Source organism: Metopolophium dirhodum, chromosome 1, assembly GCF_019925205.1.
Source record: "Metopolophium dirhodum isolate CAU chromosome 1, ASM1992520v1, whole genome shotgun sequence".
Lineage (NCBI taxonomy): Eukaryota > Metazoa > Arthropoda > Insecta > Hemiptera > Aphididae > Metopolophium > Metopolophium dirhodum.
In genome coordinates, this window is record NC_083560.1 from 56,728,735 (window position 1) to 56,756,334 (window position 27,600).

Genomic DNA, 27,600 nt, shown 5'->3' on the forward strand with positions numbered 1-27,600 from the left:
TAGGTAATTAATATTTTTTTATTTGTTTATAAGTTGTTTTTAGCATACACAATATATCGTGCATAACCTATATTTACTTGAAATACAACAATATTTATATTAGTAAAATGCGTCTGTGAGGTTTATGACCCATTCCGCGTAATATGTAATGAATCGAATATCTTGGATTGTCATTATTTTAACGCTATTTGTATGAATTTGTATCGGAATTTTCTACTTTTTCCTACGCGAAACAATTAAACGCTATTCGTATGAATTTGTATGACCATTTTTGGAATTTGTATGCGACCCCCTCCCGAGTTATAATAGAAAAACCAATTTTCCCATGTCCCCCTGCCCATCCTATTTGGAATATTCTAGTTTTTTCTATGCGAAACAATTAAACGCCATTTGTATTAATTTGTATGACCATTTTTGGAATTTGTTTATAAATGTAAAACAATACAGTAAGCACCTTTTACACTTAAGTTAAATTTTTAAAGTCAAGTTAAATTAATAGTAATTGTTAACCTTATTTTAATTTAATTGATGTATTAAAGATGTGTAATAACATAACTTTTAATTTAATTGAAAAAAAAATACTTTACTTAAATTATATAAGTAAAAAACTATCATTAACTTGCCCAGCCGTGGATCTAGGTAATTATATTATTTTATTTATTTATAAGTTGTTTTTAATTATATACACAGTATAACGTGCATAACTTTCTTACTTGAAGTACAACAATATCTATATTAGTATTATACCTACGTGATGTTTGTGTTGGAAAATTAAACGTTAATAAGATTTATTATAGTATACTGATATTAGTATATTTTTGTCGTAAATATTATTTTTAGATTCTTGCATTACAACATTGTGTCTATTTTTATATCCATTTAATTAATTTTCGTTTCGGGTTTATATAATTTTGCTTAAACCAGTCAATCGTATAACAACTCTTTTCTGTAGTTTATACTATTTGAATATTGTGACTGTTTGAGCTATTTTTTATATGACTACATTAAAGTGCATTTTCAAAATGGTTGGAAGAAAACCTGCAATAGAGCCTAGTGCAGTTGTTGCAGTTGTAATGAAATTTAAAGAGAGGGTAGTGATGAATGACGATGATGATAACAGAAGTAAGTATTTTTTAATACTTACCATAAATTAGTAATATTTGTAGTTTTAGTGAAAAAAAATCGTCGTGCATGTACCAAATAATAATAATGAAGTTATATTGGAATCAGTGACCCAACCCCGGAGTCTCCGACCTTTTGGACCATACCTATAATGGACTATTATATTATAAGATATTTTTTTTTTATTTATTTAATTTAGAATAGGTAATACAATTTTACACAAACTGTTATTAGAAACAAAAATAATAATTGTATGATAGTTTTATGATAACAAAATGTATGGTAATTGATAGTATGGGTACATTATATGAAAAAGAAAAACGTTTCGTAATTTTCGTATCCTGTTGTCCAGACAAAAGTTATGCGGAACGCATTTTGTCCCGTTCTTCCCCTTACTGATTTAAAACTTTAGAAATTTATTTATAATAAAATTGTTTTATTTTCGATATTTTTGTATGACATTATTTAATAGTATATTAGAATCTCAGTTACTTTTCAGTGGTATTTTTGGATTCTTGTTTTGACCATTTTAGCGGGTAGAAAATATAAAATTTATAATATTTTAATGTCACAATATTATCGTCAACAACGTAAAACGTAGGTACCTACTTATACTGAGTTATACCTAATAATATTATAGTTTTATATATATTTTATACTTATATATAATTATTATTATTATTATTATTATTAAAAGATTTTTTTTAAATATATTTATCATACATACCACCAATTAATAATATTAAACGTTTTAAAACTACAAATTAATATTCGTAAATCATCGTGGTTTTTACGATTTTTGCCTATACTGGTGATTTCGCGGTCAACCTGCTGACTTCTTGGCCAACTGACTGACTTCATAGCCAATTCGCTGAGTACTTAGCTAATTTGGATACTTCTAGGCCAATCGACGGACTTCTTAGCCTACCAGCTAAGATATAAGATAACCCGGTGACTTATTAGCCGACCGGCTAAGTTATCAGATAACCTTGTGACTTCTTAGCCGACTAGCTAAGTTCTCTGCTAACCTGGATTATTCTATGCCACCGACTGGTTTTTTAGCCATGGCGATGTTGGCCTAAACTGGTGACTTCTCGGCCAACCTGCTGACTTCTTAGCCGACCGGCTGAGTTAACCTAGTGACTTCTCAGCCAACTGGCTTACTTCATAGCCAACTAACTGAGTTCTCAGCTAACCTGTCGTCAACAAATCCTATATGTGGGAGTTCTCGGCAAAACCTAGTGGATTTGGCCAATCCTGGTGACTTCTTAGCCAACCGGCTAAGATATAAGATAACCCGGTGACTTATTAGCCGACCGGCTAAGTTATCAGATAACCTGCTGACTTCTTAGCCAATCGGCTAAATTCTCAGATAACCTAGTGACTTCTCAGCCAACTGGCTTATTTCATTGTTAACTTGCTGAGTACTTTGCTAATTTGGATACTTCTAGGCCAATCAACGGACTTCTTAGCCATCTGGCTAAGATCTCAACTAAACTGGCGACTTATTAGCCAAACCCGGTCATTTTGGTCTTTTTTTTATTTATTTTAATTAATGTATTAAAGATGTGTAATAACATACCTTTTAATTTATTTGAAAAAAAAAAATACTTTACTAAAATTATATAAGTTTAAAACCATCATTAACTTTCCCGGCTGTGGATTTAGGTAATTAATATTTTTTTATTTGTTTATAAGTTGTTTTTAGCATACACAATATATCGTGCATAACCTATATTTACTTGAAATACAACAATATTTATATTAGTAAAATTTTGTATGACATTATTTAATAGTATATTAGAATCTCAGTTACTTTTCAGTGGTATTTTTGGATTCTTGTTTTGACCATTTTAGCGGGTAGAAAATATAAAATTTATAATATTTTAATGTCACAATATTATCGTCAACAACGTAAAACGTAGGTACCTACTTATACTGAGTTATACCTAATAATATTATATTTTTATATATATTTTATACTTATATATAATTATTATTATTATTATTATTATTAAAAGATTTTTTTTAAATATATTTATCATACATACCACCAATTAATAATATTAAACGTTTTAAAACTACAAATTAATATTCGTAAATCATCGTGGTTTTTACGAATTTTGTCTAAACTGGTGATTTCTCGGCCAACCTGCTGACTTCTTGGCCAACTGAAGTCCTTCATAACCAACTTGCTGAGTACTTAGCTAATTTGGATACTTCTAGGCCAATCGACGGACTTCTTAGCCTATCAGCTAAGATATAAGATAACCCGGTGACTTATTAGCCGACCGGCTAAGTTATCAGATAACCTGCTGACTTCTTAGCCAATCGGCTAAATTCTCAGATAACCTAGTGACTTCTCAGCCAACTGGCTTATTTCATTGCCAACTTGCTGAGTACTTTGCTAATTTGGATACTTCTAGGCCAATCAACGGACTTCTTAGCCATCTGGCTAAGATCTCAACTAAACTGGCGACTTATTAGCCAAACCCGGTCATTTTGGTCTTTTTTTTATTTATTTTAATTAATGTATTAAAGATGTGTAATAACATACCTTTTAATTTATTTGAAAAAAAAAAATACTTTACTAAAATTATATAAGTTTAAAACCATCATTAACTTTCCCGGCTGTGGATTTAGGTAATTAATATTTTTTTATTTGTTTATAAGTTGTTTTTAGCATACACAATATATCGTGCATAACCTATATTTACTTGAAATACAACAATATTTATATTAGTAAAATGCGTCTGTGAGGTTTATGACCCATTCCGCGTAATATGTAATGAATCGAATATCTTGGATTGTCATTATTTTAACGCTATTTGTATGAATTTGTATCGGAATTTTCTACTTTTTCCTACGCGAAACAATTAAACGCTATTCGTATGAATTTGTATGACCATTTTTGGAATTTGTATGCGACCCCCTCCCGAGTTATAATAGAAAAACCAATTTTCCCATGTCCCCCTGCCCATCCTATTTGGAATATTCTAGTTTTTTCTATGCGAAACAATTAAACGCCATTTGTATTAATTTGTATGACCATTTTTGGAATTTGTTTATAAATGTAAAACAATACAGTAAGCACCTTTTACACTTAAGTTAAATTTTTAAAGTCAAGTTAAATTAATAGTAATTGTTAACCTTATTTTAATTTAATTGATGTATTAAAGATGTGTAATAACATAACTTTTAATTTAATTGAAAAAAAAATACTTTACTTAAATTATATAAGTAAAAAACTATCATTAACTTGCCCAGCCGTGGATCTAGGTAATTATATTATTTTATTTATTTATAAGTTGTTTTTAATTATATACACAGTATAACGTGCATAACTTTCTTACTTGAAGTACAACAATATCTATATTAGTATTATACCTACGTGATGTTTGTGTTGGAAAATTAAACGTTAATAAGATTTATTATAGTATACTGATATTAGTATATTTTTGTCGTAAATATTATTTTTAGATTCTTGCATTACAACATTGTGTCTATTTTTATATCCATTTAATTAATTTTCGTTTCGGGTTTATTTAATTTTGCTTAAACCAGTCAATCGTATAACAACTCTTTTCTGTAGTTTATACTATTTGAATATTGTGACTGTTTGAGCTATTTTTTATATGGCTACATTAAAGTGCATTTTCAAAATGGTTGGAAGAAAACCTGCAATAGAGCCTAGTGGAGTTGTTGCAGTTGTAATGAAATTTAAAGAGAGGGTAGTGATGAATGACGATGATGATAACAGAAGTAAGTATTTTTTAATACTTACCATAAATTAGTAATATTTGTAGTTTTAGTGAAAAAAAATCGTCGTGCATGTACCAAATAATAATAATGAAGTTATATTGGAATCAGTGACCCAACCCCGGAGTCTCCGACCTTTTGGACCATACCTATAATGGACTATTATATTATAAGATATTTTTTTTTTATTTATTTAATTTAGAATAGGTAATACAATTTTACACAAACTGTTATTAGAAACAAAAATAATAATTGTATGATAGTTTTATGATAACAAAATGTATGGTAATTGATAGTATGGGTACATTATATGAAAAAGAAAAACGTTTCGTAATTTTCGTATCCTGTTGTCCAGACAAAAGTTATGCGGAACGCATTTTGTCCCGTTCTTCCCCTTACTGATTTAAAACTTTAGAAATTTATTTATAATAAAATTGTTTTATTTTCGATATTTTTGTATGACATTATTTAATAGTATATTAGAATCTCAGTTACTTTTCAGTGGTATTTTTGGATTCTTGTTTTGACCATTTTAGCGGGTAGAAAATATAAAATTTATAATATTTTAATGTCACAATATTATCGTCAACAACGTAAAACGTAGGTACCTACTTATACTGAGTTATACCTAATAATATTATAGTTTTATATATATTTTATACTTATATATAATTATTATTATTATTATTATTATTAAAAGATTTTTTTTAAATATATTTATCATACATACCACCAATTAATAATATTAAACGTTTTAAAACTACAAATTAATATTCGTAAATCATCGTGGTTTTTACGAATTTTGTCAAAATTTGAACTTTAATTTCTTATAAAAAAGACATGGCATGTCAGCCCATGTATTTTCAATATTTGTATACAGATATTGAACAACTTTTGTGTGTTATTGACGTCCATGAACTTGGCTCACCCACTTAACCCAATCCACTTCAAATGTATACCAAAAAATAGCAAATAATTAACAAGTTAATAGCGAGTTAGTTTTCGAAATTAGCAAGTCCTTTTGACATTTTATAGGATCAATTTTTAATTAGGTGGGCCAACTTCACGTAGCCCCTTGACTTTGTCTGATCGACTCCGGACCAGTGGCGTCCGCAGGGGGTGGGGAGCAAGACGAAAATTTCAAATACATCCGAGCAGAATGAATTCATTTTTGAAAAAACATTGTATTTGAATTCCAATTTTCCTAAAATTATCTGTAATTTGTTGGTAAAAGTATGAACTATTTGTATGTAAGACCTTGTATTAAATTGTCTAGCCATACAAATTAACTGTGGTTTTGACAAAATTTGAACTTTAAATGCTTATAAAAAATAATCACGATGCCTATGTATCGTTAATATTTTACCTATAATAAAAACTTACGTATTACAATTTTAAGCTTTTTGACCGGTGTAGTTATCGCCGTGAAGGACACGTTGAACACTAATACAATAATTATTTAAACGACGTAGCACGTTCGTTGTCGTCTTGAGTCGTGGTTGAGAAAGATAGGTAAATAATTAATAACACTTTTTAGACTTTTTAAATATGACAATAATTACATAACACTTTATTATTACAAGTTTGAATTACAAAATAACTTTAAGCACTGTCGTAAACTTGATTGACCTACGACGAGGGCTGACTATCTTCTAAGTAATAGTAGGTGCTCTACCCGTATTTATGCGGGTTCTAACAATGACGTATTGGTGGCGTGATATCTATATTCTAATATTACTTCCCTAGTAATGTCAAATTGCATTATGATGGGAGTAGGTAAAATAACTTGTTGTTTTCACCTCTGATCCACGCTTCCTGTTATTTAGGCCTATTTTACATTGCATATTACTACCTACATTACCCATTATAAATTATACTAAATGTATAATTTATTCTACGTGATATTGTTTAATATCGTATTATAGCTGTGGGTATTAATACATCCCTAATATTGTTGAATTGCACTATTTTGTGACTCGGTAAAACAACTTATTGTTTTCACCTTTGCTCTATGTTTCCTGTTATTTATGATTATATTAATACCTACGTTTCTAATGTTTCTACTCATAAATTATACTATGTATAATTTATTATTTTACTTATTTTATTTAAAATAGTATAATAGCTTTTGGGTTTATTACTACACCGGATAAATAATTTTTTATTGACATTTATAAAAAAAAAAATTTAAACTACCTAATCAAATACAATCCAAGTGAGGATGATATAAGCTGGTTACCAAACAATTTTAATAAATTTTCATTTTTATTCTCCAATTATTTTAAAAATCACTGAGCATTTTCAATTTTGATCTGCTAAAGTACCAACTAGATCTAATTTGCTTCCAAAAACATACATTGGGCATTGGAGCTGACGCGGTCCCACGTAATAGCTGTTTGAATTCAAATAGCCTTTTACGCGGAAAGCCGCACAGCGCTTCTCAAACAAACCGCCAATCGACGACGGACGACGCCGGCGCGCGACACCCGCGCCAGGAACCGTCGGCCGGCCGTTCGGTGGACGGTGAACCGGATTGTCAAAGTCACTATTAAAAAATAGTTTTATACGCACGCAACGGACAACACACCCGTCCCCGCGCGCTCGAAACCACACTCCTGACGCACCAGAGAGTACCGTACTCATTTTTGTTCTCTGTACACAACTAAAAATCTGTACATGATATTGTAGTTTTCGGCTACCTGTATCTACCACGAAATAAAAAGTCAATTAAAGTCGTATTCGTTTGCGTTTATCTTATTTTATTCATTTGGTCACCTGACACCTCACCACACCATCCACGCGGCTCCCCACAGGTCCGCATCAACTGGCTCCCCGAACAGGAATCACCGGTAAGTGAAAACCTTCATTAACTTACCCCTTACTACCACAATCATATACCCCCCCGTTGCGCGACTTGGAAAAAAGTCCCCGACGCGATCCGACAAAAACGTGGTTAGCTGGCGATAACGGATAAACCGGCGTTACGTAACATATTACATAAGGACGTAACGACCAGCCGCGCCGCCTGATTTACGGACGCACCGACTACACCATGCGCGACGCTCCAAAGTCCAAACACACACGACGTAGGTAGGTTGGAACGCAAGAGCGCGAGAGGGTCATACCACCACCGCCCAGCACCACCACCCGACAACGAAAACACGCGATTACCCTGGACAGAAATACCACATATAGCGTCTATGAAGTTGCTCCCCCTTAATATGTTCCATACAGTAGACTTTAAAAGATTGAAATCCCCCACTATGGATGTTCTTAAAAATTTTCATTTTTTCATAGATTAATTTAATATTACCAGTTTTTAGAACTTCTTAATGTCAGTACAAGAAACTTTTTAATTGTTTGGGGGGGGGGGGGGGGGGGGGAGAGGAGGTTGATTCCTCGATTTTCTCAAAAATTATTAATAAAAATGATTAAAAAGAATTCTAAAATTAATTTATAAATTATAATAATGATTTACACATATACAATTAATTAAAATTATATAAAAAAAATTGATGAAAAACACAGGTAAATAAAACAATTAATTTAAAAAACTTATTAAGATTATTAATAAAAATAGTAAATGATTAAAAGTATAATTAAAACAAATTATGTATATTAATAATTAATAAAACTATAATATTTAAAAATTAAATTAACCCGTTAAAACAAATTATATAATATTTGAAAATAATTAATAAAATTATGTGTTAAGTAGTAGAACAAATAATTAACTAAACATCACTAAATTTTGTAATCATTTTAATTTTCATTTCGATTTTTATATTCAATCAAGGTTTTTTTTTTATTGAGTATAGATTTTTTTTTATCATAAAAGTCATTATAAAGTCATTCCCCACTACCCTCGAAAACTAAAATGATCTTAAATCAAAAAGCTTGGAAAATTAATACAAAGTTCCATTTATACTTTTCTTTTACTTCTTCCATTCATGGATTTAAATTGTAAAAATATTTTCATAAAATTAAGAAGTTAAAATTTGACAAAATTCCCGAAAATGTATAAACTATTTTATATTAAAAATTTCAAAAATATCTGAATAAGGTTTTGAACATTAAATACAAATATTTTCCATATAAGTTTTTCTTATTATAGTTATATAAATAATGAATGTAAACTACAAATATGTTTTATAACTTATAGGCGTTTAAAGTTAAGATTTTAAATATCATCAATTTAGTCATAATTAATTGCTTTAATTTTCAATTTTAGGTATAGTTGTTGCAACTAATCCTATATGGTACGAGATTAGCTGTTACTTAAATGGTCGTATGAATGGTGCAGCGTTACATACATTTGTGTATCGTAATGCTCATGGTATTAAAAACAGATTAGGTCTTGTTTCTGGTCAGATCAAAAAGAATAGCTTAATGACGGAAGAAAATAGTTCGCACAATGATGGTAAATAGTATAAATATTATGTCAAGTTGGATGCTTTTTAGTGGCTAATGCATGAACATTTGCAACTCAAAGCATCACAATAAATTCTAAAAGTTTTTTAATCGGATATATTTCTAATAAAATGAAATAGATGATTAAAAAAGTATGAAAAATATAATTAAATTATATTAAATTGTCCTCCCTAAATAAATTATCAAAATTAACTTGATGTTTGGTTTTAATAATTTTATTAAATTCATTTATAGATGATTCTAGTGAGGATAATAGTGATATATCAATAACACTACCATCAAAAAAAATTGTATTCACATTCTCACCTGAAGAATGGAAAAGTGTACAGCCGGAAGAAGTCCGTTATAAAGATAACGATAAAAACCGCTCTACACAAAGTTCAAGAATATACCATGTATTGCCAAAAAAATACATGGACACCATTATTGGCTGAACATTTTTGGGAGCATACTCAGTTACCTTGTTGTCTCACTTTTCGCAGAGCAAGAGTACATCCATATGGTAATTTTTAAATAAAATTTGTCGGAAAATGTACCATATGTGACTCTTAATTTGAAGAAATGGTTAGAAACCTAACCTAACCGTTTCCGCTTAGAATTGTTTTTCTTATATGTACAATGATATTATATCATTGAATTTAAATTTAACACCAACCATTACAGTGACTCACTTGTAACCTACTGTACAGCAGAGCGACATCCACTTACCCACCTTTTTTTCATTAGTTATATATCTTTAATTTCAATTAGAGGTTTATATTTTAAATAAAGTCTTTATGAAATAAAACAATATTAATAAAAAAATCGTTCTTTAATAAAAAAAATCTATTCAACAAAAAAAACTTTATTGAATAATAAAAATATAAATATAAATCAATGATTAATCAATACAATTTAAAATATTCTTATTTAAAAAAAATGTATAAAAATAAAAGTGACTAAAAAATGTAATAAAGTTAAGTTAATTATTTTTTTTATTAGTTAGTCACATACATAATTGTATTGATATTTTTGAATATTATATTTGTATTAATTATATATTTACATTCTTTTGTAATTATTTTTTAGAGTCAGATATATTAATCATTATTATAAATTATTTTTATTAATTTAAATATACATTATTTCGTTTTATTATTTTTAAAAATCTTATTTGATCATTTTTATTAATAATTTTTGAGAAAACCGTGAATTTGCTCCCCCCCTTCCTAATCTAGCATAACCTAAAATGGGCCCAATTTTTTTTACAAAAATTTAAAGTTTGAAACAACAATTCTCATAAATAGTTCATACGGTAGCCAAAAAGTATAAAAAACATATAAACACAGTTACTTTTTATATACATTTTAATTTTAAATTTATACGAAAATTTAAAAATACTATACATGCGTATACGAACATTTTAGAGTATATTATTATATTTTGTACACACAATTACAATTTCAAATGTTATTTTTTTAGGAAAAATAAAATTAACTTATTTTAATACTAATATAGTAAAATAAGTAACTTTAATCACAATAATATTATCAAATATACAAAGTTATATCATAGATTGATATGATCAGAATCGTTTTCGTATACAATGATTTTATAGCATTGACATCAAATTTACCAATACCCATTACAGCGGCCCACTTATAACCTACTATACAGCAAAGCGACAGCCACTTGCCCACCATTTTGTTTATGAAATCATGATTTTTGGTTGTAAAACTGTAAATCTGGTAATTATTTTGAATAAAAACGGTGAATTTGTCGTACAAATATAGGTTTTTTATTGGTGGTTAATTTAAATATTAAACATGCAAAAACATAAATTAAGCATTGAGCTTGATTTTTATTTGATAATCGGGAGGTATTTTTATAATAATATTATAAGAATACGAGAAAAGTATATTGTTGTTTTATATTTGTAATTTAGGTGGCCATTACCCATCCATTCTTCCCTCTGGAAATGCTCTAAGACTTCTGAAATCTTAAAAAATTGCTTCTGAAAAGAGAAATGGAGATACGCTCACTGCGATTGCTATGATGAAAAAAGAAGATGAATTAAAGACATTATAAGAGAAGTTGGATATGATCCATTTTTCGTCCATTATACCAATGCAGAGCAAATTCATATGTATCGGAAGTATTGTAGTAATGTTAATTATCCTGAAATTATTATTGACGCAACAGAATCCGTAGTAAAAAAGTTTAGTAAACTAGGCTTAGACAAAACAAATACTATATTTTTATATGAAGCAATCGTTTACGATGAATTAAAATGTCATAGCTTTACAAACACAAATATGCTAAGTGAAAGGCACAATACTATATGTATTTCTAATTGGCTGGCTTACTGGATGAGCTGCAATGTTCCAAAGCCTAAAACATGTACACACTTGCGCAGACATAATTACCAACAAGATACCCAAAGATTCTCATTGGCTTCCTCACTGTTATGTTAAATTAGATGTAGCTCATTTCATGAAACTAGCAAGCTAGTGGCCGGATTTAAAGTTGTTAAACAGAAAAGTTAGAGAAATCATTCTTAGAACTATTGGCTGTTTACTAAAATGTCAAGAGCTTGAAGACGTATAGTCATTGTTCCTATCACTTTTAATTTCAATTGCCAACGAAACAAACGGTGTTATACGAAATACTGACATTGAAACATCATGTCAAAAACATTATATGAGGTTGATTAATACTGCGTCAACAGGTACCATAGAACTTGACCAGCAACTGGATACAATTATAGATCATGCAGACACCGAAAATAGATGCCTGGAAGAACTTGATAACGATAACCAACTTGAAAGTCTTAATGAACCCTTTCCAAGCATTGGCAGAAACAGTTTTGAATGAAAGTAAACGGCATGTACAAGTAGGGGTAAGTATAAATCCATTGTATGCTCCAAAAATAGTCCCTCATCTAATTAAGAAGATGAAATTTCTGCCATTGTGGTTAGGCATAATGGTACCTTTTTTTGTATATGGAAAACGTGTTTCTAGCTCTGCTGCAGTAGAGTCAAGTTTTCATAAACTCAAAAATGTAACGCTGAAGCATGTTTCTTTACCTACTGATATAGAAATATTTTTAGAAAACCATGTACGTTCTTTGAGAGGAGCATTTTTATTACATTCTACTCAAGAGTCAGAGACAAATGTAGTTAATCAAATATCTAAACCAATTGATGATTCAGGTCAAACAAATAATTTACGTGAGAACAACAACATAGAAGAACAGACTAACACAAACAATTTACGGAATTTAAGATGCCCATTGTGTAAATCTGGATCATTACCTTCTAATAACGGAGCTCATAAATGTGCAATATGTACGAAGCCAGTCCACGCACTTCCAGAATGCTCAGCGCACAAGCTGAATGACGATGAAATTCGTATATGTTATAACTGCATTGAAAATAATGAAAAGCTTATTGAAGATAAAGCAATGGATGAGTGGAACCGAAAAAGTAAAAGAAAAGTTAAAAATAGTTCATATCTTCTACCAAATCCACATTTACGACACGTAAATATCAGCGATTCACGAAATTCACCTTTGTTGAAAAGTGGATCTCGCGCAGAAGAACTCAAAAGTTGTAAATTAAAAAGTTTAGAATCAAATGTTGTTTTAAGCAACACATGTGCGTTTGATTCAATAACATCAATGGTAATGATTGCTTTTTGTGACAATCAGTTATTTTCAGAAAGGCTCGTAAAATATAAAACAAAGTACAATGATTTCATAACTCAGTTAGTTTCAAAGGGAATTACGGCATACACATATACGGATAAAGCAGAGTTAATTATATTATTACTGAATCCAGTGTTAGAAACACTTGAGTATAATACTTATTTTGTAAAGTGTGAGACTACACCTAAGACTATTTGCAAATCTATGTTTAGAGAGTTTCCATCCATCACAGAAAGAAGTAGTTGTTCTAATGTAAAATGTGAGAAGTTTCAAGAAACATACTATCCGATCTATATTATAACATACAACACAACAAACGGCATCATCGGTGATCTGCAAAAATGGATTAGTGACAAATTTCAAAATCAACAATTAATAGTTTGTAATTATACAGATAAATTGGATCAGTCTTAGACAAACAAGTTTTGAAATATCCCCATTATATTGAAAATTATTGGGCGCAGTTTACATTATACCTTTTTAATATGGATAAAAATTTGGGCGCAGTTTACATTATACCTTTTTTACATAGATAAAAATTCGGGCGCAGTTTACAAAAAAAAAGGTCATTTGGGCGCAGTTTACGTATGCCCCGGAAATCAAAACAAATTTTGCGATTACGATTTTGGTTATTAACAACAGGTTTTCCATATCAACGGTTTTTCTAACCACTTTTATTATAAGTCTTAGGTTTTGGTTAACCACTGATATACAGGTGTTTGATATTTAAAAAAAAATTGTATAACAATACCTTTTAATATGGGTTCATAGATATTCTTCCACTATTACTAGAGGGAAGGTCGAATACAAATTCCAGAAATGATCATACAAATTCATACAAATGGCGTTTAATTGTTTCGCGTAGGAAAAATTAGAATATTCCAAATAGGTGTGGCAGGGGGACATGGGAAAATTGGTTTTTCTATTATAACTCGGGAGGGGGGTCGCATACAAATTCCAAAAATGGTCATACAAATTCATACAAATAGCGTTTAATTGTTTCATGTAAAAAAAAGTAGAAAATTCCGATGAAGGGGGCGGGGGACACGGGAAAATTGGTTTTTCGATTATAACTCGGGAGGGGGGTCGTATACAAATTCCAAAAATGGTCATACAAATTCATACAAATGGCGTTCTTGAATCTTGCAGTATAAAATGTATGAATACTTAATTATTTATATTAGGGGGGCTGGAGACATGTGGCTGATATTACTCGTATACTGGTGTCGTACAAATTCCAAAAATGGTCATACAAATTCATACAAATGACGTACAAAATATTTGGATAGACATTTTCGAGATTTTCTTTGGATGGGGGAGGGGGGGGACACGTACGTAAGTTATTCAACGAAACTTATTTTTTGGTGCTCGAAAAGTTAACGATTTTGTCATATCAAGAATTACAGTTAGCGCTTTTGCATTATAGTTATTTCTCTTGATATTACATAATATAATATATATATACACAATATTAAGTTATTGGTTGATGTTAACCACGCTTGGAGCGTTAGTAGCTTTTCTCCTATTGTTGATCAGCTTTTTAAAATCAGATTTTTCGAACATCACTTTTGTTATGTATGTGCGTATAGGGTCGTTGAGTAACCTGTATAATATCTTAAATCGTGGTTATAAGATTTTTCTATGATTTTAAATCATCATTAACATGGATATATGGAACAACATATATATATTATATATATATACATTATACAGTATATACATATACATATATAGTTATTCTATATTTCTATGACTGTGGTGGATCTAGGATTTTTTATGGTGGGTGCTAGTTTGCTAATAATGGTCTCAAGGCACTTATTAGTTATTAACTATTAGGAAAAAAAAATTAATAATTTGGAGTTTAAATGAATAGGAAAATCAGTCTTGCAATGCTCATGTATTTGGATGTATTACATAAACAATTAAACATATTATAATTATTAATTAATATACATAATTTATTGTATAAAAAGATTAAATAAACATTTAATTTTTTTAATTTTTTATAAGTGTATAAGAATAATATAATATATTATGTAATTTGATATATTTGAATAGTTTACATTTAGATTGATGAGTCCCCTAATTGCATTCTTCTTTTCTTTTTTCTAGTAAACTCGTTGATAATTAAGTGGCCCAGTGCTCGAATTGGGGGGACGCAGGGGGACGGAGCTTCTCTTTTAATTTTTTATATTTTGAGCGTACCCCTTCCAATTATTTTCTTTAAAACGAGGGGATGGAACGTTTTATTTTGTTAAAATAATATTGTATTTTTTATTTCGTGTCTTCGTAAAGTTGTACCTATTTAATAAGATATTAAAATTAAATGTATGGTTTTTTTTTATTATTATTGATAATAAGTTATGAGCAAAGACCGGATTTATATGCATTTAAAATGTTAAAATATGCATGCAAATATGCACTTAAAAAGTTCTGAATATGCACTTAAAAATCATAAAACATGCAAAATAATTTTTGATTATTACAGCTTTTTATTTATGGTAAAATTATAAAATCAAAACATTTATGACGAAAATATGCACTTAAATATCACAAAACATGCAAAATAAATTTTTATTACCTATTACAGCTTTTTATTTATGGAAAATTTATAAAATCAAAACATTTATGATGAAAAAAAAATAATAAACTACAATATTATATACAATATATTTTATGAATTTATGATTGTGATAAAAAATATATAATTTATTTGTTATTGGAAAAACAATAAGTAACAATAATATGTTCCATATTGATCTCAGTTAAATTATGACGGCGATTTGTGACAATATGTTTGTATGCAGAAAAACTTCGTTCCACATCAACACTTGTTATGGGTGCATATTTAAAACTTGACAACATTTCCGGGGAAAAGTGTTTGATAGAAGAACTTAAGTCAACATTCTCACCTTGGTGTATTTTAGAAATTTCTTTTAAAATTAGCAGGCCTTTGTTTTTTTTAATAATGTCGGAACATTTTTTTTTAATTAATACGCTATTTTCATTTTCTGAAAGATTATTGATAGCATTTGTAACTTGTTCAAATATTTCTAAAGCATTTATGAGTAGCAAACCTGAAGTCTCAAGCTTTTTAATACTTTCAACAATAACCGAAAAATTTGTTTTAATATAAGTTAAATCGTTAATTATATTTGATTTAGTTAGAATTTGCTTACAGTTTTTAATGCTTTTTACATCGTCTTCTGGTAGGCTTTGTATAACATTTTTAAAATTTTCGAAATTATCTGCATAAAATATTGCTGATTCTAACCAAGCACCCCATCGTGTTATTATAGGTTGGGGCGGTAATGGTTTATTAGGTAGCATTTCATGATATAATTGAATTCTATAAGGAGCTTTCAAAAAAATCTTTTTTCCGTTGTTAATTAAATCGTTTATTTCATGAAAAATATCCATAATATTTTCTGCAATCCGATGAATCCCGTGAGCAGCACAAGTCACATGAATAAGATTGGAATAAAATGGTTTTAAATTTTTGGCAGCCTTAACCATATATGGGGCTGCATCGGATAACATTAACAAAACTTTTTCGTCATTACCTCCCTCTGGCCATAATATTCTAAGACAATCATTTACAAATTTTGCTATAGTATTATTGTTTGTTTTTTCAAGAACTTTAGATGCTAAAAGATAAGATTTTGATGGTGAATCAACATTTAACTTTCCAACAATAAAATTCGCAACATATTTGCCTCGTGGGTCAGTAGTTTCATCGATACAAAAATATATGAATGAACTTCCTATGTTTTCTCGTATTTTTGTTAAAATATCTGTGTAACATTTGATTACATAATTCTTTCTTAGGGTACTTTCATCAGGTATATGTAGATGAGTATATTTCTCCAAAAAAGACCTAAAATTGGTATTTTGTAATTTATGCAGTGGTATGTTAGAAGAAATCATTGCTGAACAAAGTTCTTGGAAAAATACTGATTGATTTTCACTTGAAGTTGACTGTTGGTTAACGAATGTTTGTTTAGAAGTTGGAGTTTTTGAATATTTTTCGTGTGAAAATGACTTAACATGCTGATCAATTTGAAACTTTTTTTCTACTACGACTACTTTATTACAATACTGACAAAAAACTGAATTATTATTTAAGGTTTTGAAAACCTCACCTGATTTATTATACGGTTCAATCCATTTTCTAAGTGATGGTAATTTTGAACTTGGAAACTTTGGCATTGTAATTTAAAAACACAAACAATGTTATATAAAATTAATATGTGTTTATTTAGAACTACGTTGACGTCGTTGACTATTGCCGAATGTACACTTCGAACTACAGTCGTTAGTCTGTCAGTCTGTGTTCTGTAGTATAAATAAACGATAGTCGATAACTTGATAATGTTAGATAAGATAAAACTATACGACGGGAAAATCAGTATACAATCTGCCTATTATATTTTTAAAAACATTTTCAATTTTTGTGTTTTGAACAAATTTGTGTATAATAATGGTACATACAGTTATAAAATTAAATAAAAATATTTAAATATATACGTAATATGCAAAAACATGCATTTTTATGGAAAATATGCACTTGTACCCGAAATATGCAAAAATATGCAAAATAAAAATTTGTAACATTATTTATTTAACTATGATTGATGAAAATCCATTTACTGCATGTAATAGCTTATAAAAATATGAATATGCATAATATGCTAAATCCGGTCTTTAGTTATGAGTAATTGAAAATAGACGCGTGACGTCTTGGGCTTGTCTTATCGTAATTGCCTATCTTATACGTGTAAAAGTTTCTCACTTCACACAACGATTTACCAACCTAAAAATTTAATTTTTGAAATTAAATTTACGGATAAATGTGTCATTTTATGTGTTTAAGATTATAAAAGTATCAGAGTTTCAATAGAACGTTTAATTATTAAATACTAACAATCTTAAAAGAGATATATTTAAATTTTTATTTTATATTTAAATCGACATAACGCGCCGTTTAACAAAAATATCACTATTAATATTTTTAGTATTTAAAAAACTAAACGTTCTATTGAAATTCATCGTAGATATCTATCATCTTAAACACATAAAATCACAAATTTATCCGTAAATTATATTAATTTTTTTTTGCTTCATCATGTAAACAATAATTAACATTTAAAAAAATTTAAAGAACATTTTTTTTGTGTTATGTGTTCCTTTAAATCTTAATTTACATTGAATATATATTTCAAATTACATTAATTGTATTTCGTATTCGTATCATATGTTTGATAATGGATGCAAACAGTAAGCACAGTAACTTGGGTGTATTATTCTTTAAAAGTATTAGGTATAACTTAAAATAGTGTTGATACCTAATTTATAACATTAATTTTTATTTTTATTTTAAAAAATGAGAAGTAAAATAATATTAATTGATTGTTGGTAAATGTTATTGATATTGGTGTATTATATGTATAATGATGTTGATGGTGGTTGGTAGGAGGGGGTGGGGGGCGTAGCCCCCCACGGGTTATGTTAAGATTAATCATAGTCAGGAACGCTAATTTTTAAGTCCCATTTCTTTTATTATTCCAATTCGAGCACTGATTAAGTCAATATCATTATGTTTTTCTACATGGACATTTAATAGAGTAAACTGCTAAGTCGTACAGTCTAGACTCAGTCATTGTAGAGGGCGTGTAATTTTTTAATCTTCTAAAGGTAGAAAATGATCTTTTTCAAATCTTTATAATACCCATTATAATCATTATTATAAAGCTTTTAAGTTACTAAATGCACATACTAATAGGTACATGAGTTACTGCTAATATTATAAATAAATTAAGTATTTGTGGAGGCTATAAGCATAAATATTTTATTAAAAACATTTTGTGGGAGGGGGGAGAAAGGAATGAAGGATGTTATTCGCAGTTAAGGCCTAAAGTCTAATTATAAATTTATAAATGTACAGTTTCCCATACGAAAATGTAGTCTTAGAATCGCGCTTGGGTACTTGTCTTATTTAAAAAACATTTTTTTTCTTGATTTATCTTTAACAAAAGTCAATACTGTTTGATTGAAATCAATCGATGATAACAAATCATGTTCTTAAGATAATATCTTAAATTAATTTAAAGATTCTCCAATTCTCCATTCTCGAGAGTTAAGTTTGACGTACTTACTTTGAAAACTTTCGTTTAACAAAACAATTTGCCATAAGAATAAATTATTAAATATAACGTAACTGCAATTAAAATACTAGGAAAAATGTCTTTTATTTTTATTAGTTCAAACCATTTCAGTATTTTATGCACATCTATCTGAAGCATCTAATGGTGGTTTACTAATATTATATTCCCTACAAATATACTTTGGAAGAAATATATCATGGAACAAAAAGTAGTGATCCCGGTCGCGGTCTCACTATCATTATTATCATATTATTATGTGTACACAACAAATTATTCGTGTTTACGGTTTAATTACCACCCGCAACTTACAACGGAACACGGATTCGTTAATCTATGCCGCATTCATTGCCGAGTCTCATGTTCGTTACAGATATTTAAGAATTTTATTGTTTTTGCAGTTCGTGATTTTTTATTATTATTAATTAATCACGTAGGCGGGTACTAGGTACGTATTTTGTAAATTCAATGTGCATTCATACGATTATGTTCGTGATATTAATATTGAGCAATTCGGTGTTTTGGTTTTTGTTCAGATAAATTTCCACGCCCAGAGTCCATAATTGCCGCACCAGTCGAAACATGGACAGGATTATTGAGATATCGTCAGTGTTTGTTGATCTATTTAACAGCTCGGCCGGCAACCAAGCCTCCACTGACGAATCTGATTTGTCAATTCCCGTACAACTTCAGGAGATAACCGAAGATTATATACAGAAAATCTTGACTGCATGCTGTAGTCAACAATCTGCAGGTATCCCGGGATTTCAGAGCGGGTCGGTTGTTGGTTCATCAGGATTGCGCGTTAATGAGTTTAAGCCCAGTAAGTATAACAGCATCATAATTACCAATAAAATGTAATTATTATAAGTACCTACTAGGTATTGGTTTATACTACATTTTACAAACATAATTTTGTTTGGGTTTTTTTAGATCTTGACTGGTTCAATTGTACAAAACCTTTATTATTCAATAAAGATCTTAAAGGCAAACTTGTTCTACTGGATTTTTTCACTTATTGCTGTGTGAATTGTTTGCATATACTACCTGTTCTACATAGCTTACAACAGCGTTTTACGTGTGAAGATGGTTTGGTGATTGTAAGTACAATACTCTTTATTAAAAGAAAATACCATGAATATTGTAAAATACCTATCAAGTAACTATCAAACATTAATTTTTTTTTTTATGAGCTTGTATTATTTATTCCTTACATAATAATCATTAGTCTATAATAATTACTACAATTCTACATCTCAAAATGTAATACACTATGCTCTATTCGGAATAAGAACAGGCCTTAGCAGCGACCAGTTTTTGTTCCGCGCTGCCACGTAACAAAGCCATGTCCATGCGCACAACTCGCCTGCCGAAGCCTGTTTTTATTCCGAATAGAGTATAAGTATAAGCACTCTAGTAAATCCTGAAACATGTAACCTGTAATTTATCACTACTTGTTGTAATCATTGATAATAATAAATAGAATTTATTTAGGTACCTAATTGAAAAAAGTTATAAACTTTTACATTTTCAATTATTAACTTATTCATTTTAGTACAAACTAAATTACTTGTTATTTATACTTAGATATTGCTTAAATTAAAGAACCGATGAAATAATTTATTTAAATCAAAATATTACTTCTAATTTACTAAATAGGTATAAATAATTTCCAGTTTGTACCTATTATGCGATAAAAATTGCTAAATTTCTTAATAAAAGTTTTAAAAAATACAAGAGTTCATGTGTTTAATATAATAATAATTAGTAGTACCAATCTTTCCAGATTATATAGTTCCAGATTGTTTTTAACAAAATTTATTTTGTTCTAATTTCAAAAAATAATAATCCCAAAGGCTAAAATTATTCAGTAATTACCTATTTATCTGCATTAAATATTTTTATGCTCTCTTATTGGTGCAACTCTTAAATAATCTCTACAAAAATAAATAAAAAAGATTTGTCCCACTGTTTTATTTTTATGTTTTATCAAATTTTTATTTGATACTAATAACTTTGTGTGAATATTACTTTAAGTCTTAAAACAATACTGTATTTGTCTACCGTGGTATGGAAATCTTTACATATAGCTCTTATAAGGTGTATTGAAAACTACTAGAAAGTTTTCTATTCACAATTTTTTTTTTTTGTAATTAAGTTTCATTTTTAACTATATAAAAACAAATTAGTTTAATTATTTAAGTTCTAATGAATTTAGATAGCAATGGTTTTATTAAATTAAAGGTTTAGATTTCAATAAAAATTAATTATGTAGTTTAATTTCTTTAAAAATGTTAATATTATGTGTAGTAAATTTTATAAATTTAAATATTACATAAAAGTTAGTCAAATGTTTAATCTTAAGTCTTTCAAAATAAAATATTAACACTGTTTATAATACATTATTTTAATATATTATAAAAATACATAAAATCATGCAATTTCCAGCTTTGCTGATTATTGTTATACATATAAATGTTAATTACATAAACAATTGTTAATAATCATTGCAGATTGGTGTACATAGTGCAAAATTTCCAAATGAACAACAATCTGTAAATGTACATCACGCTATTGAGAAATATTCAATTGAACATTGTGTTGTAAATGACACAGATGGTACAATGTGGAATGATTTAGCTGTATGCTGTTGGCCTACTTTAGTACTCATTGGTAATATATAATTAATTACAAAAAAAAAAGACATTTTTTATCGTTAATAAGTAATTGTGATCATAATTTTATTTAAAGGACCTAATGGGGAACCCATGCTTGTGGTTCAAGGAGAAGAATTTCACTCACAACTATTGCCTACGTTTATTGAAACAGCTTTACAAATTCTCCGTCAAGCATCTATGATAAGCTCACATAACATACCAGAAATTGTTCCAGGCCGTACAACTTTACAGTCATTAGCTACAAGTAAACAGTCATCTGTTACAAAACAACATCTTCTTTATCCCGGTAAGGTGTTTGCATACACTAAAAAATTGAAGAAGAGGAAGAATAATGGCAATGAAACTTTGAACAGTTCTAATTTAAATTACCGACATCATGGTAAAATATTAATAGCTATTGCTGATAGTGGCCACCATAGAATAGTGATTAGTACTATACAAGGTCGTGTTAAGGTAATATATATTTATAAACTTATAGTACAATGATTTATTAATAGAAAAAAATAAAAATATTACCTACATAAATTAATTTTTTTTTTAATTTTTAAACAGCATGTTATTGGCGGCGGTGGAATTGGTCTTTTCCCATCTACTACTAAGAAAGGATTCAAAGATGGAAATTTCACTGAAGCTTTATTTCACAGTCCTCAAGGCATATGCTTCCAAAATTCTCATATTCTATTTGTGTGTGACACAGAAAATCATGCTATTCGTATGGTAACCTTACTAAGCCTTCTACGAAGATTTTTAATATTTCTAACATAATTAAAATTAAAAAACGATATTTACCTAAACTAACTTATTTACAGATCGATTTAAAAGAAAAGACAGTTAAAACTGTAGCGGGCAATGGGAAAAAAGGCCATGATAAATATGGAGGCCAAATGTGGAATTCTCAAATCCTGAATACCCCTTGGGATGTAGTATATTACAAGCGTAAAGCACGTCCTCAATATCAACAGCAATACACGCCACAGCCATATACACCAAATCAAAATTATCAACAACTACAACAGTCTACTTCTGGACCAACACCGTCCCCAGTGCGCTGTTTGTTGATTGCAATGGCTGGTTTGCATCAAATATGGGCCCTTTATTTAGATAAGACAAGTACTAGTACTTGCTCAAGCATGAAATCAAAGTAAGAATCATATCATCTTAATATTTAATATTGAATTGAATCTACAACTGTATATATTATATTATAACAAACAAATATATTTGTATGCAATACTTAACAATTTCACAATTTATTATAAGTTTTAATTATACATCTTACCTATGGTATGTACCTGTGTTCTTAACTGATATAGTAATATGAAATAGTTACGATACACAAGTATATCTATTTATTGGATATGAGTTGCGGTATATTTCTGTGCCATTATTAAACTAAAAATAAATAAATTAGTAATAGATATACAAAAAAAATGATTACATTTTATAATAAATAATAAATATATATACATTAAGTCACAGTAATTGTTTCGATATCAGTCTTTTATATCTGGGTTCGTGATTTTTACCTATTTATTATTCGTGTATAACCTTGACCCATAGTCTTAATACACATAGGACCATTTTAAAGAATACTTAATATGTAATGTAAATTACAAAGAAATATATAATAATTTTATAAATGAAAAAAAATGTACCTGTCTTGTTGCTTCACATATAACATATTTATATATTTTATAATACACATTATTTGTTTTGGTATTAATAGTTCTTTTTGAGTGAACATGAACTGGAAATTATAAAAATTAATTTAACTTTTAGATGGTGTTCCAAAGGATTGTGCACTATGGTGGCCGGAACAGGCAAAGAAGAAAATAGAAACAATTCTTACAATGGTCAACGTGCTTCTTTTGCACAACCCTCTGGATTATGTTTAACTAAGCCATCGTCTCGTATTGGGTCTGGATCAAATGGGTCCGATCCTTCTTTATATATTGCTGATAGTGAAAGTTCATCAGTCAGGCGTATGTATTTAGATTCAATGGGAAAATATAGGGTACTGAATGTAGCTGGTGGAAGTCCTGATCCAACCGTGAGTTGTTTCAAATTTTGTAATGAGAATTTGTTTGAACAAGTAGTCTTATTTAAATAATTTTAGAACATTTTGTATCTATATCAGTCAAAGCTTCTAAAAATGTAAAAATACTAATTTTATAAGTAATATACATATATTTTATAGGATCTTTTCAGCTATGGTGACATTGATGGTGGAGCTGGTGCCAATTCACGTTTACAACATCCAATGGATGTTGCATGGAATCATAAACGTAACATCCTGTATGTAGCTGATTCATACAACCATAAAATTAAATATGTTACTGGGTTATCGGACAGTCATAAGCAAAATCACTATAATAACGGTGGTGGAAACACAACAACTGGGGGCATTCCTGGCTCTACAGGTGGATCTGTACACACATTACCATTACCTGTTAAGGTGTGTTGCATATATAAGATTAATAATTACTATAATGTTGACTGAATAATTTGAAAGCTTTTAAAATATAAATTTCCCCAGTCACACCAGACTTTTTGAATTGAATATTAACTATCTATGTTGAATTCATTTTATATTTGTTAAAATTTTTTTTTTTAATAAATAATATTCAGTATAGCCATAGGTACAAAGTAGTAAATATATTTATGGTAAAATAACAATAATATTAACACAATATTTCATTTTCGAACAAATTAATATTAATTAAAAATAATATTGGTATCATTAAATAATTATTTATGTTATGCATATTAGTTTTTTTTTGTTTTTTGTGAACCTACACATCGGCAACTATGGCTATTAACATTTTGTAAGGGGTTTACGGTTGGTTGAGGAACATGTGTATGTGGAGCGAAAAATTGTCTCAAAAAACCCGGGTGGTCATCTATCCGGGAACTAGCCACGTCGGCCGTTTCTGGACCTCACAATATGTTAGTGGCTGAAGCCAACCACCAAGCCACACTAAACCCCAATATAAGTTTTATCTTATTTTAAATTTTAAAAGTTTAACTAAGTTAACTATTTTTCTAAAATGTAATATAGAAAGTATGTAAAATAGATAATGTTAATTACATCTTTATATTTTACAGTTAAATGAACCCAATGGATTGCATTTTATTGAAAACCCTCAAGATGGATCCAGTCTATTATTGATTGCTGATACAAATAATCATTCTGTTTGGGTGTATAACTTTGATACTTATGTTATTAAGAAGGTATAATAATACACATTAAGTTTAACAAACATCTAAATATCTTATCTTTTCTCATATTTCATCTTAACTATGTTTTGAATTTTTATAGTGATGATAGTATTAATCATTAATATTTTTATTTTAAAAATTAGCTACAGTTGGAATTTCCAAAAATTCTAGAATCATCACCATCAAATGTGGTTGGAACAGCCCAAATTAGATTAAATAGACGGACTGGAGGGCAACTTATGTTACGCGGACGCGTTATCCTTGGAAGCAGTTCTGGAACCGATGCGTTGCAAACTCTAGAAGATCAACCACATTTGAATTGGACCCTTCAACTACCAGGTATATTTTATCATATAAATCAAGTTATTGATTTCACAATAACTTATATTAAAGCCAAGAAATCAGATAAAATAAAAAGAAATATGCAGATATTTGAGCTTAAGTGTAGGAAATACATTCTAAATAATGAAACATAAAAAAAAATATTACCACTAATAATTTGCTAGGAAATAAATTTATTTTTCAAATTACGTCAATCATGTATGTAATTATTTAATTTATGAATACATTTTTTATGAATAAAAAATATGGATAATTGTGTATCTTTTTTTTTAGTCACTACTTTTGATACATTACTTAAGTGTAAAATGTTTAAATCATATCTAAACATGCCTGCATACTCCTATGTTTTAGAAAGTTATACTACCAAGTTTTTTATTTATTAATTAATATATATTTTCGGTATTGAAAATGTACTGTTGATAGATTTTGTAAATCTTGTTACTCATTTCATTAAATTATTTTAATATTTTAATTACTTTAATAACATTTTGTATTTAATAAAATATCTCTATTATTTAGATTCAACATGGGAGTCAAAAGAAATTAAATCAAATACCTCCATATCAGCTGTAGTAGGAGCAGCAGCTGATTTTAAGTACTTAATTCGTATACCAAAACAAGAATGGGAAGAAGACAAAAATGATGAAAATGCTGATGATATAACATCTAGAGATGGGAACAAACGGTGGAATGATAAATATAATCAAGATTTTGAAAATGAATCTGATGAAGATTCAGAAGATGAATCTGATGATGAAGAGGAAATTGTTATACTAAGATGTCAAACAAGTGTTTGTCAAGATGATGATAAATGTGTTCCTGTAGAATTTGATTTTGTGGTGCGTGTTCGGTATGGTGATGAAGAAAATACTCCTCAAGCGGCTGATACTTATTTCCCTTATACTCTTCCATATAATAAAAGTGGCAACAAATTATTAAATAGAGCATCTTCTGAAATTAATTCTCATGCTCCAACATATAGTGTGGATTCTCCAATGGAATTGGCAAATAATATGTCTGCATCAACAACTTCTCTTACTTCTAATAACTAATCTTTTCAATTAATTAAATATTATATTTACAATTGTAGTCTTAAACTAAATATTAATAAATACTTCACAAATAATTTTTCATTCTTTAACGCAATTTTAATTTAATTTAACTGTTTTAATGTGATTTTATAATAATTATATTATGACTATATTATATATTACCCTCTGTTGCATAAATATTATGAGCTTTGTATTTGTTTATGAATAACATTGAATTATTGTGTATGTTACGTTCTATTAGTTATGTCTATAGATTCTACATTATTTTTGATTCTTAAATTCTTAGTTAATAATCTTTCATATTTTGTGTTCATAATAAAATGGAATAATTTTAAAAGTTTTTATTTTTTGTAATTTTTTCAATTTTTTTTATGATTTTAAAGAATATTTAAAAAAGTAACTATAGATTGATAAGAATTAGATTTATTATTTCTCTTATTTTTTGTGGTTTAAATTGTGCATAAATAATTAACATCTAAAACTAAAATAATGAATGTTTAATGTGTTATTTATTGATAAATAATAAAACATCTTTTTAAAATAAAACTTTTCATTTTAAGTAATAAATAATTTACATACATAGTTTTTTTGATTTTTCCTATAAGTAATCGAATATTTCATCATATGCATATTCCAACAAGTCTTTTATTTATATTGATTTAAGTTCTAAGTGTATATTTTGTTATATTTGTAATTTAAGTGCGTTTTTTTGAAAAAAAGTAACAAATGTCTTTTTCATTTTCGATACAACAACCATTTTTGTATATATTAATAACAATAATAATGGCCATTTATGTTATGTTTATTACTTTTCTTCCCTGTAACTTCCTTTAAAATGTTCCAAATATATATTGATTCATAACCAGCTCCATCTCTCATTTTTTATTTTATTTGTTATAAATAATTAGGAAAATCAAAATTGTAAAGATTTGTTATTTTAATTTAAAAAGAGTCAAAATATTATTATGCATAATATATTATTGTATAAAATTTTGTAAAAATATCAAGTATCGACGGTTATTCATTTTTGATTTAGGTACGCCATAAAAACAAAATTGTTTTTCAAATCTTACTTACATTATACATACATACATATTAGTCTAATATAATTATTACTGATATACATTGCAGTCAGCAGTTATATAGTAATA

The 27,600-nt window shown here is 28.4% G+C and overlaps 1 protein-coding gene and 2 pseudogenes across 1 annotated transcript; all 3 read left to right on the forward strand.

The window, feature by feature from the left end:
* The first annotated feature begins 7,686 nt into the window (after window positions 1-7,686).
* On the forward strand, window positions 7,687-9,894 carry LOC132940255 (uncharacterized; annotated as a pseudogene).
* Window positions 9,895-12,976: 3,082 nt separating this feature from the next.
* LOC132934555 (uncharacterized) lies at window positions 12,977-13,445 on the forward strand (annotated as a pseudogene).
* A 5,989-nt stretch (window positions 13,446-19,434) lies between these two features.
* LOC132936469 (NHL repeat-containing protein 2-like) lies at window positions 19,435-27,248 on the forward strand. Its single transcript, XM_061003203.1, has 12 exons — window positions 19,435-19,606; window positions 19,695-19,981; window positions 20,092-20,258; window positions 21,672-21,831; window positions 21,910-22,289; window positions 22,389-22,553; window positions 22,646-22,977; window positions 23,616-23,886; window positions 24,034-24,291; window positions 24,942-25,067; window positions 25,199-25,394; window positions 25,917-27,248. The coding sequence occupies exons 2-12, from the start codon at window positions 19,741-19,743 to the stop codon at window positions 26,447-26,449; spliced, it is 2,829 nt and encodes a 942-aa protein (XP_060859186.1). The 5' UTR covers window positions 19,435-19,606; window positions 19,695-19,740; the 3' UTR covers window positions 26,450-27,248.
* The last annotated feature ends 352 nt before the right edge of the window (window positions 27,249-27,600 follow it).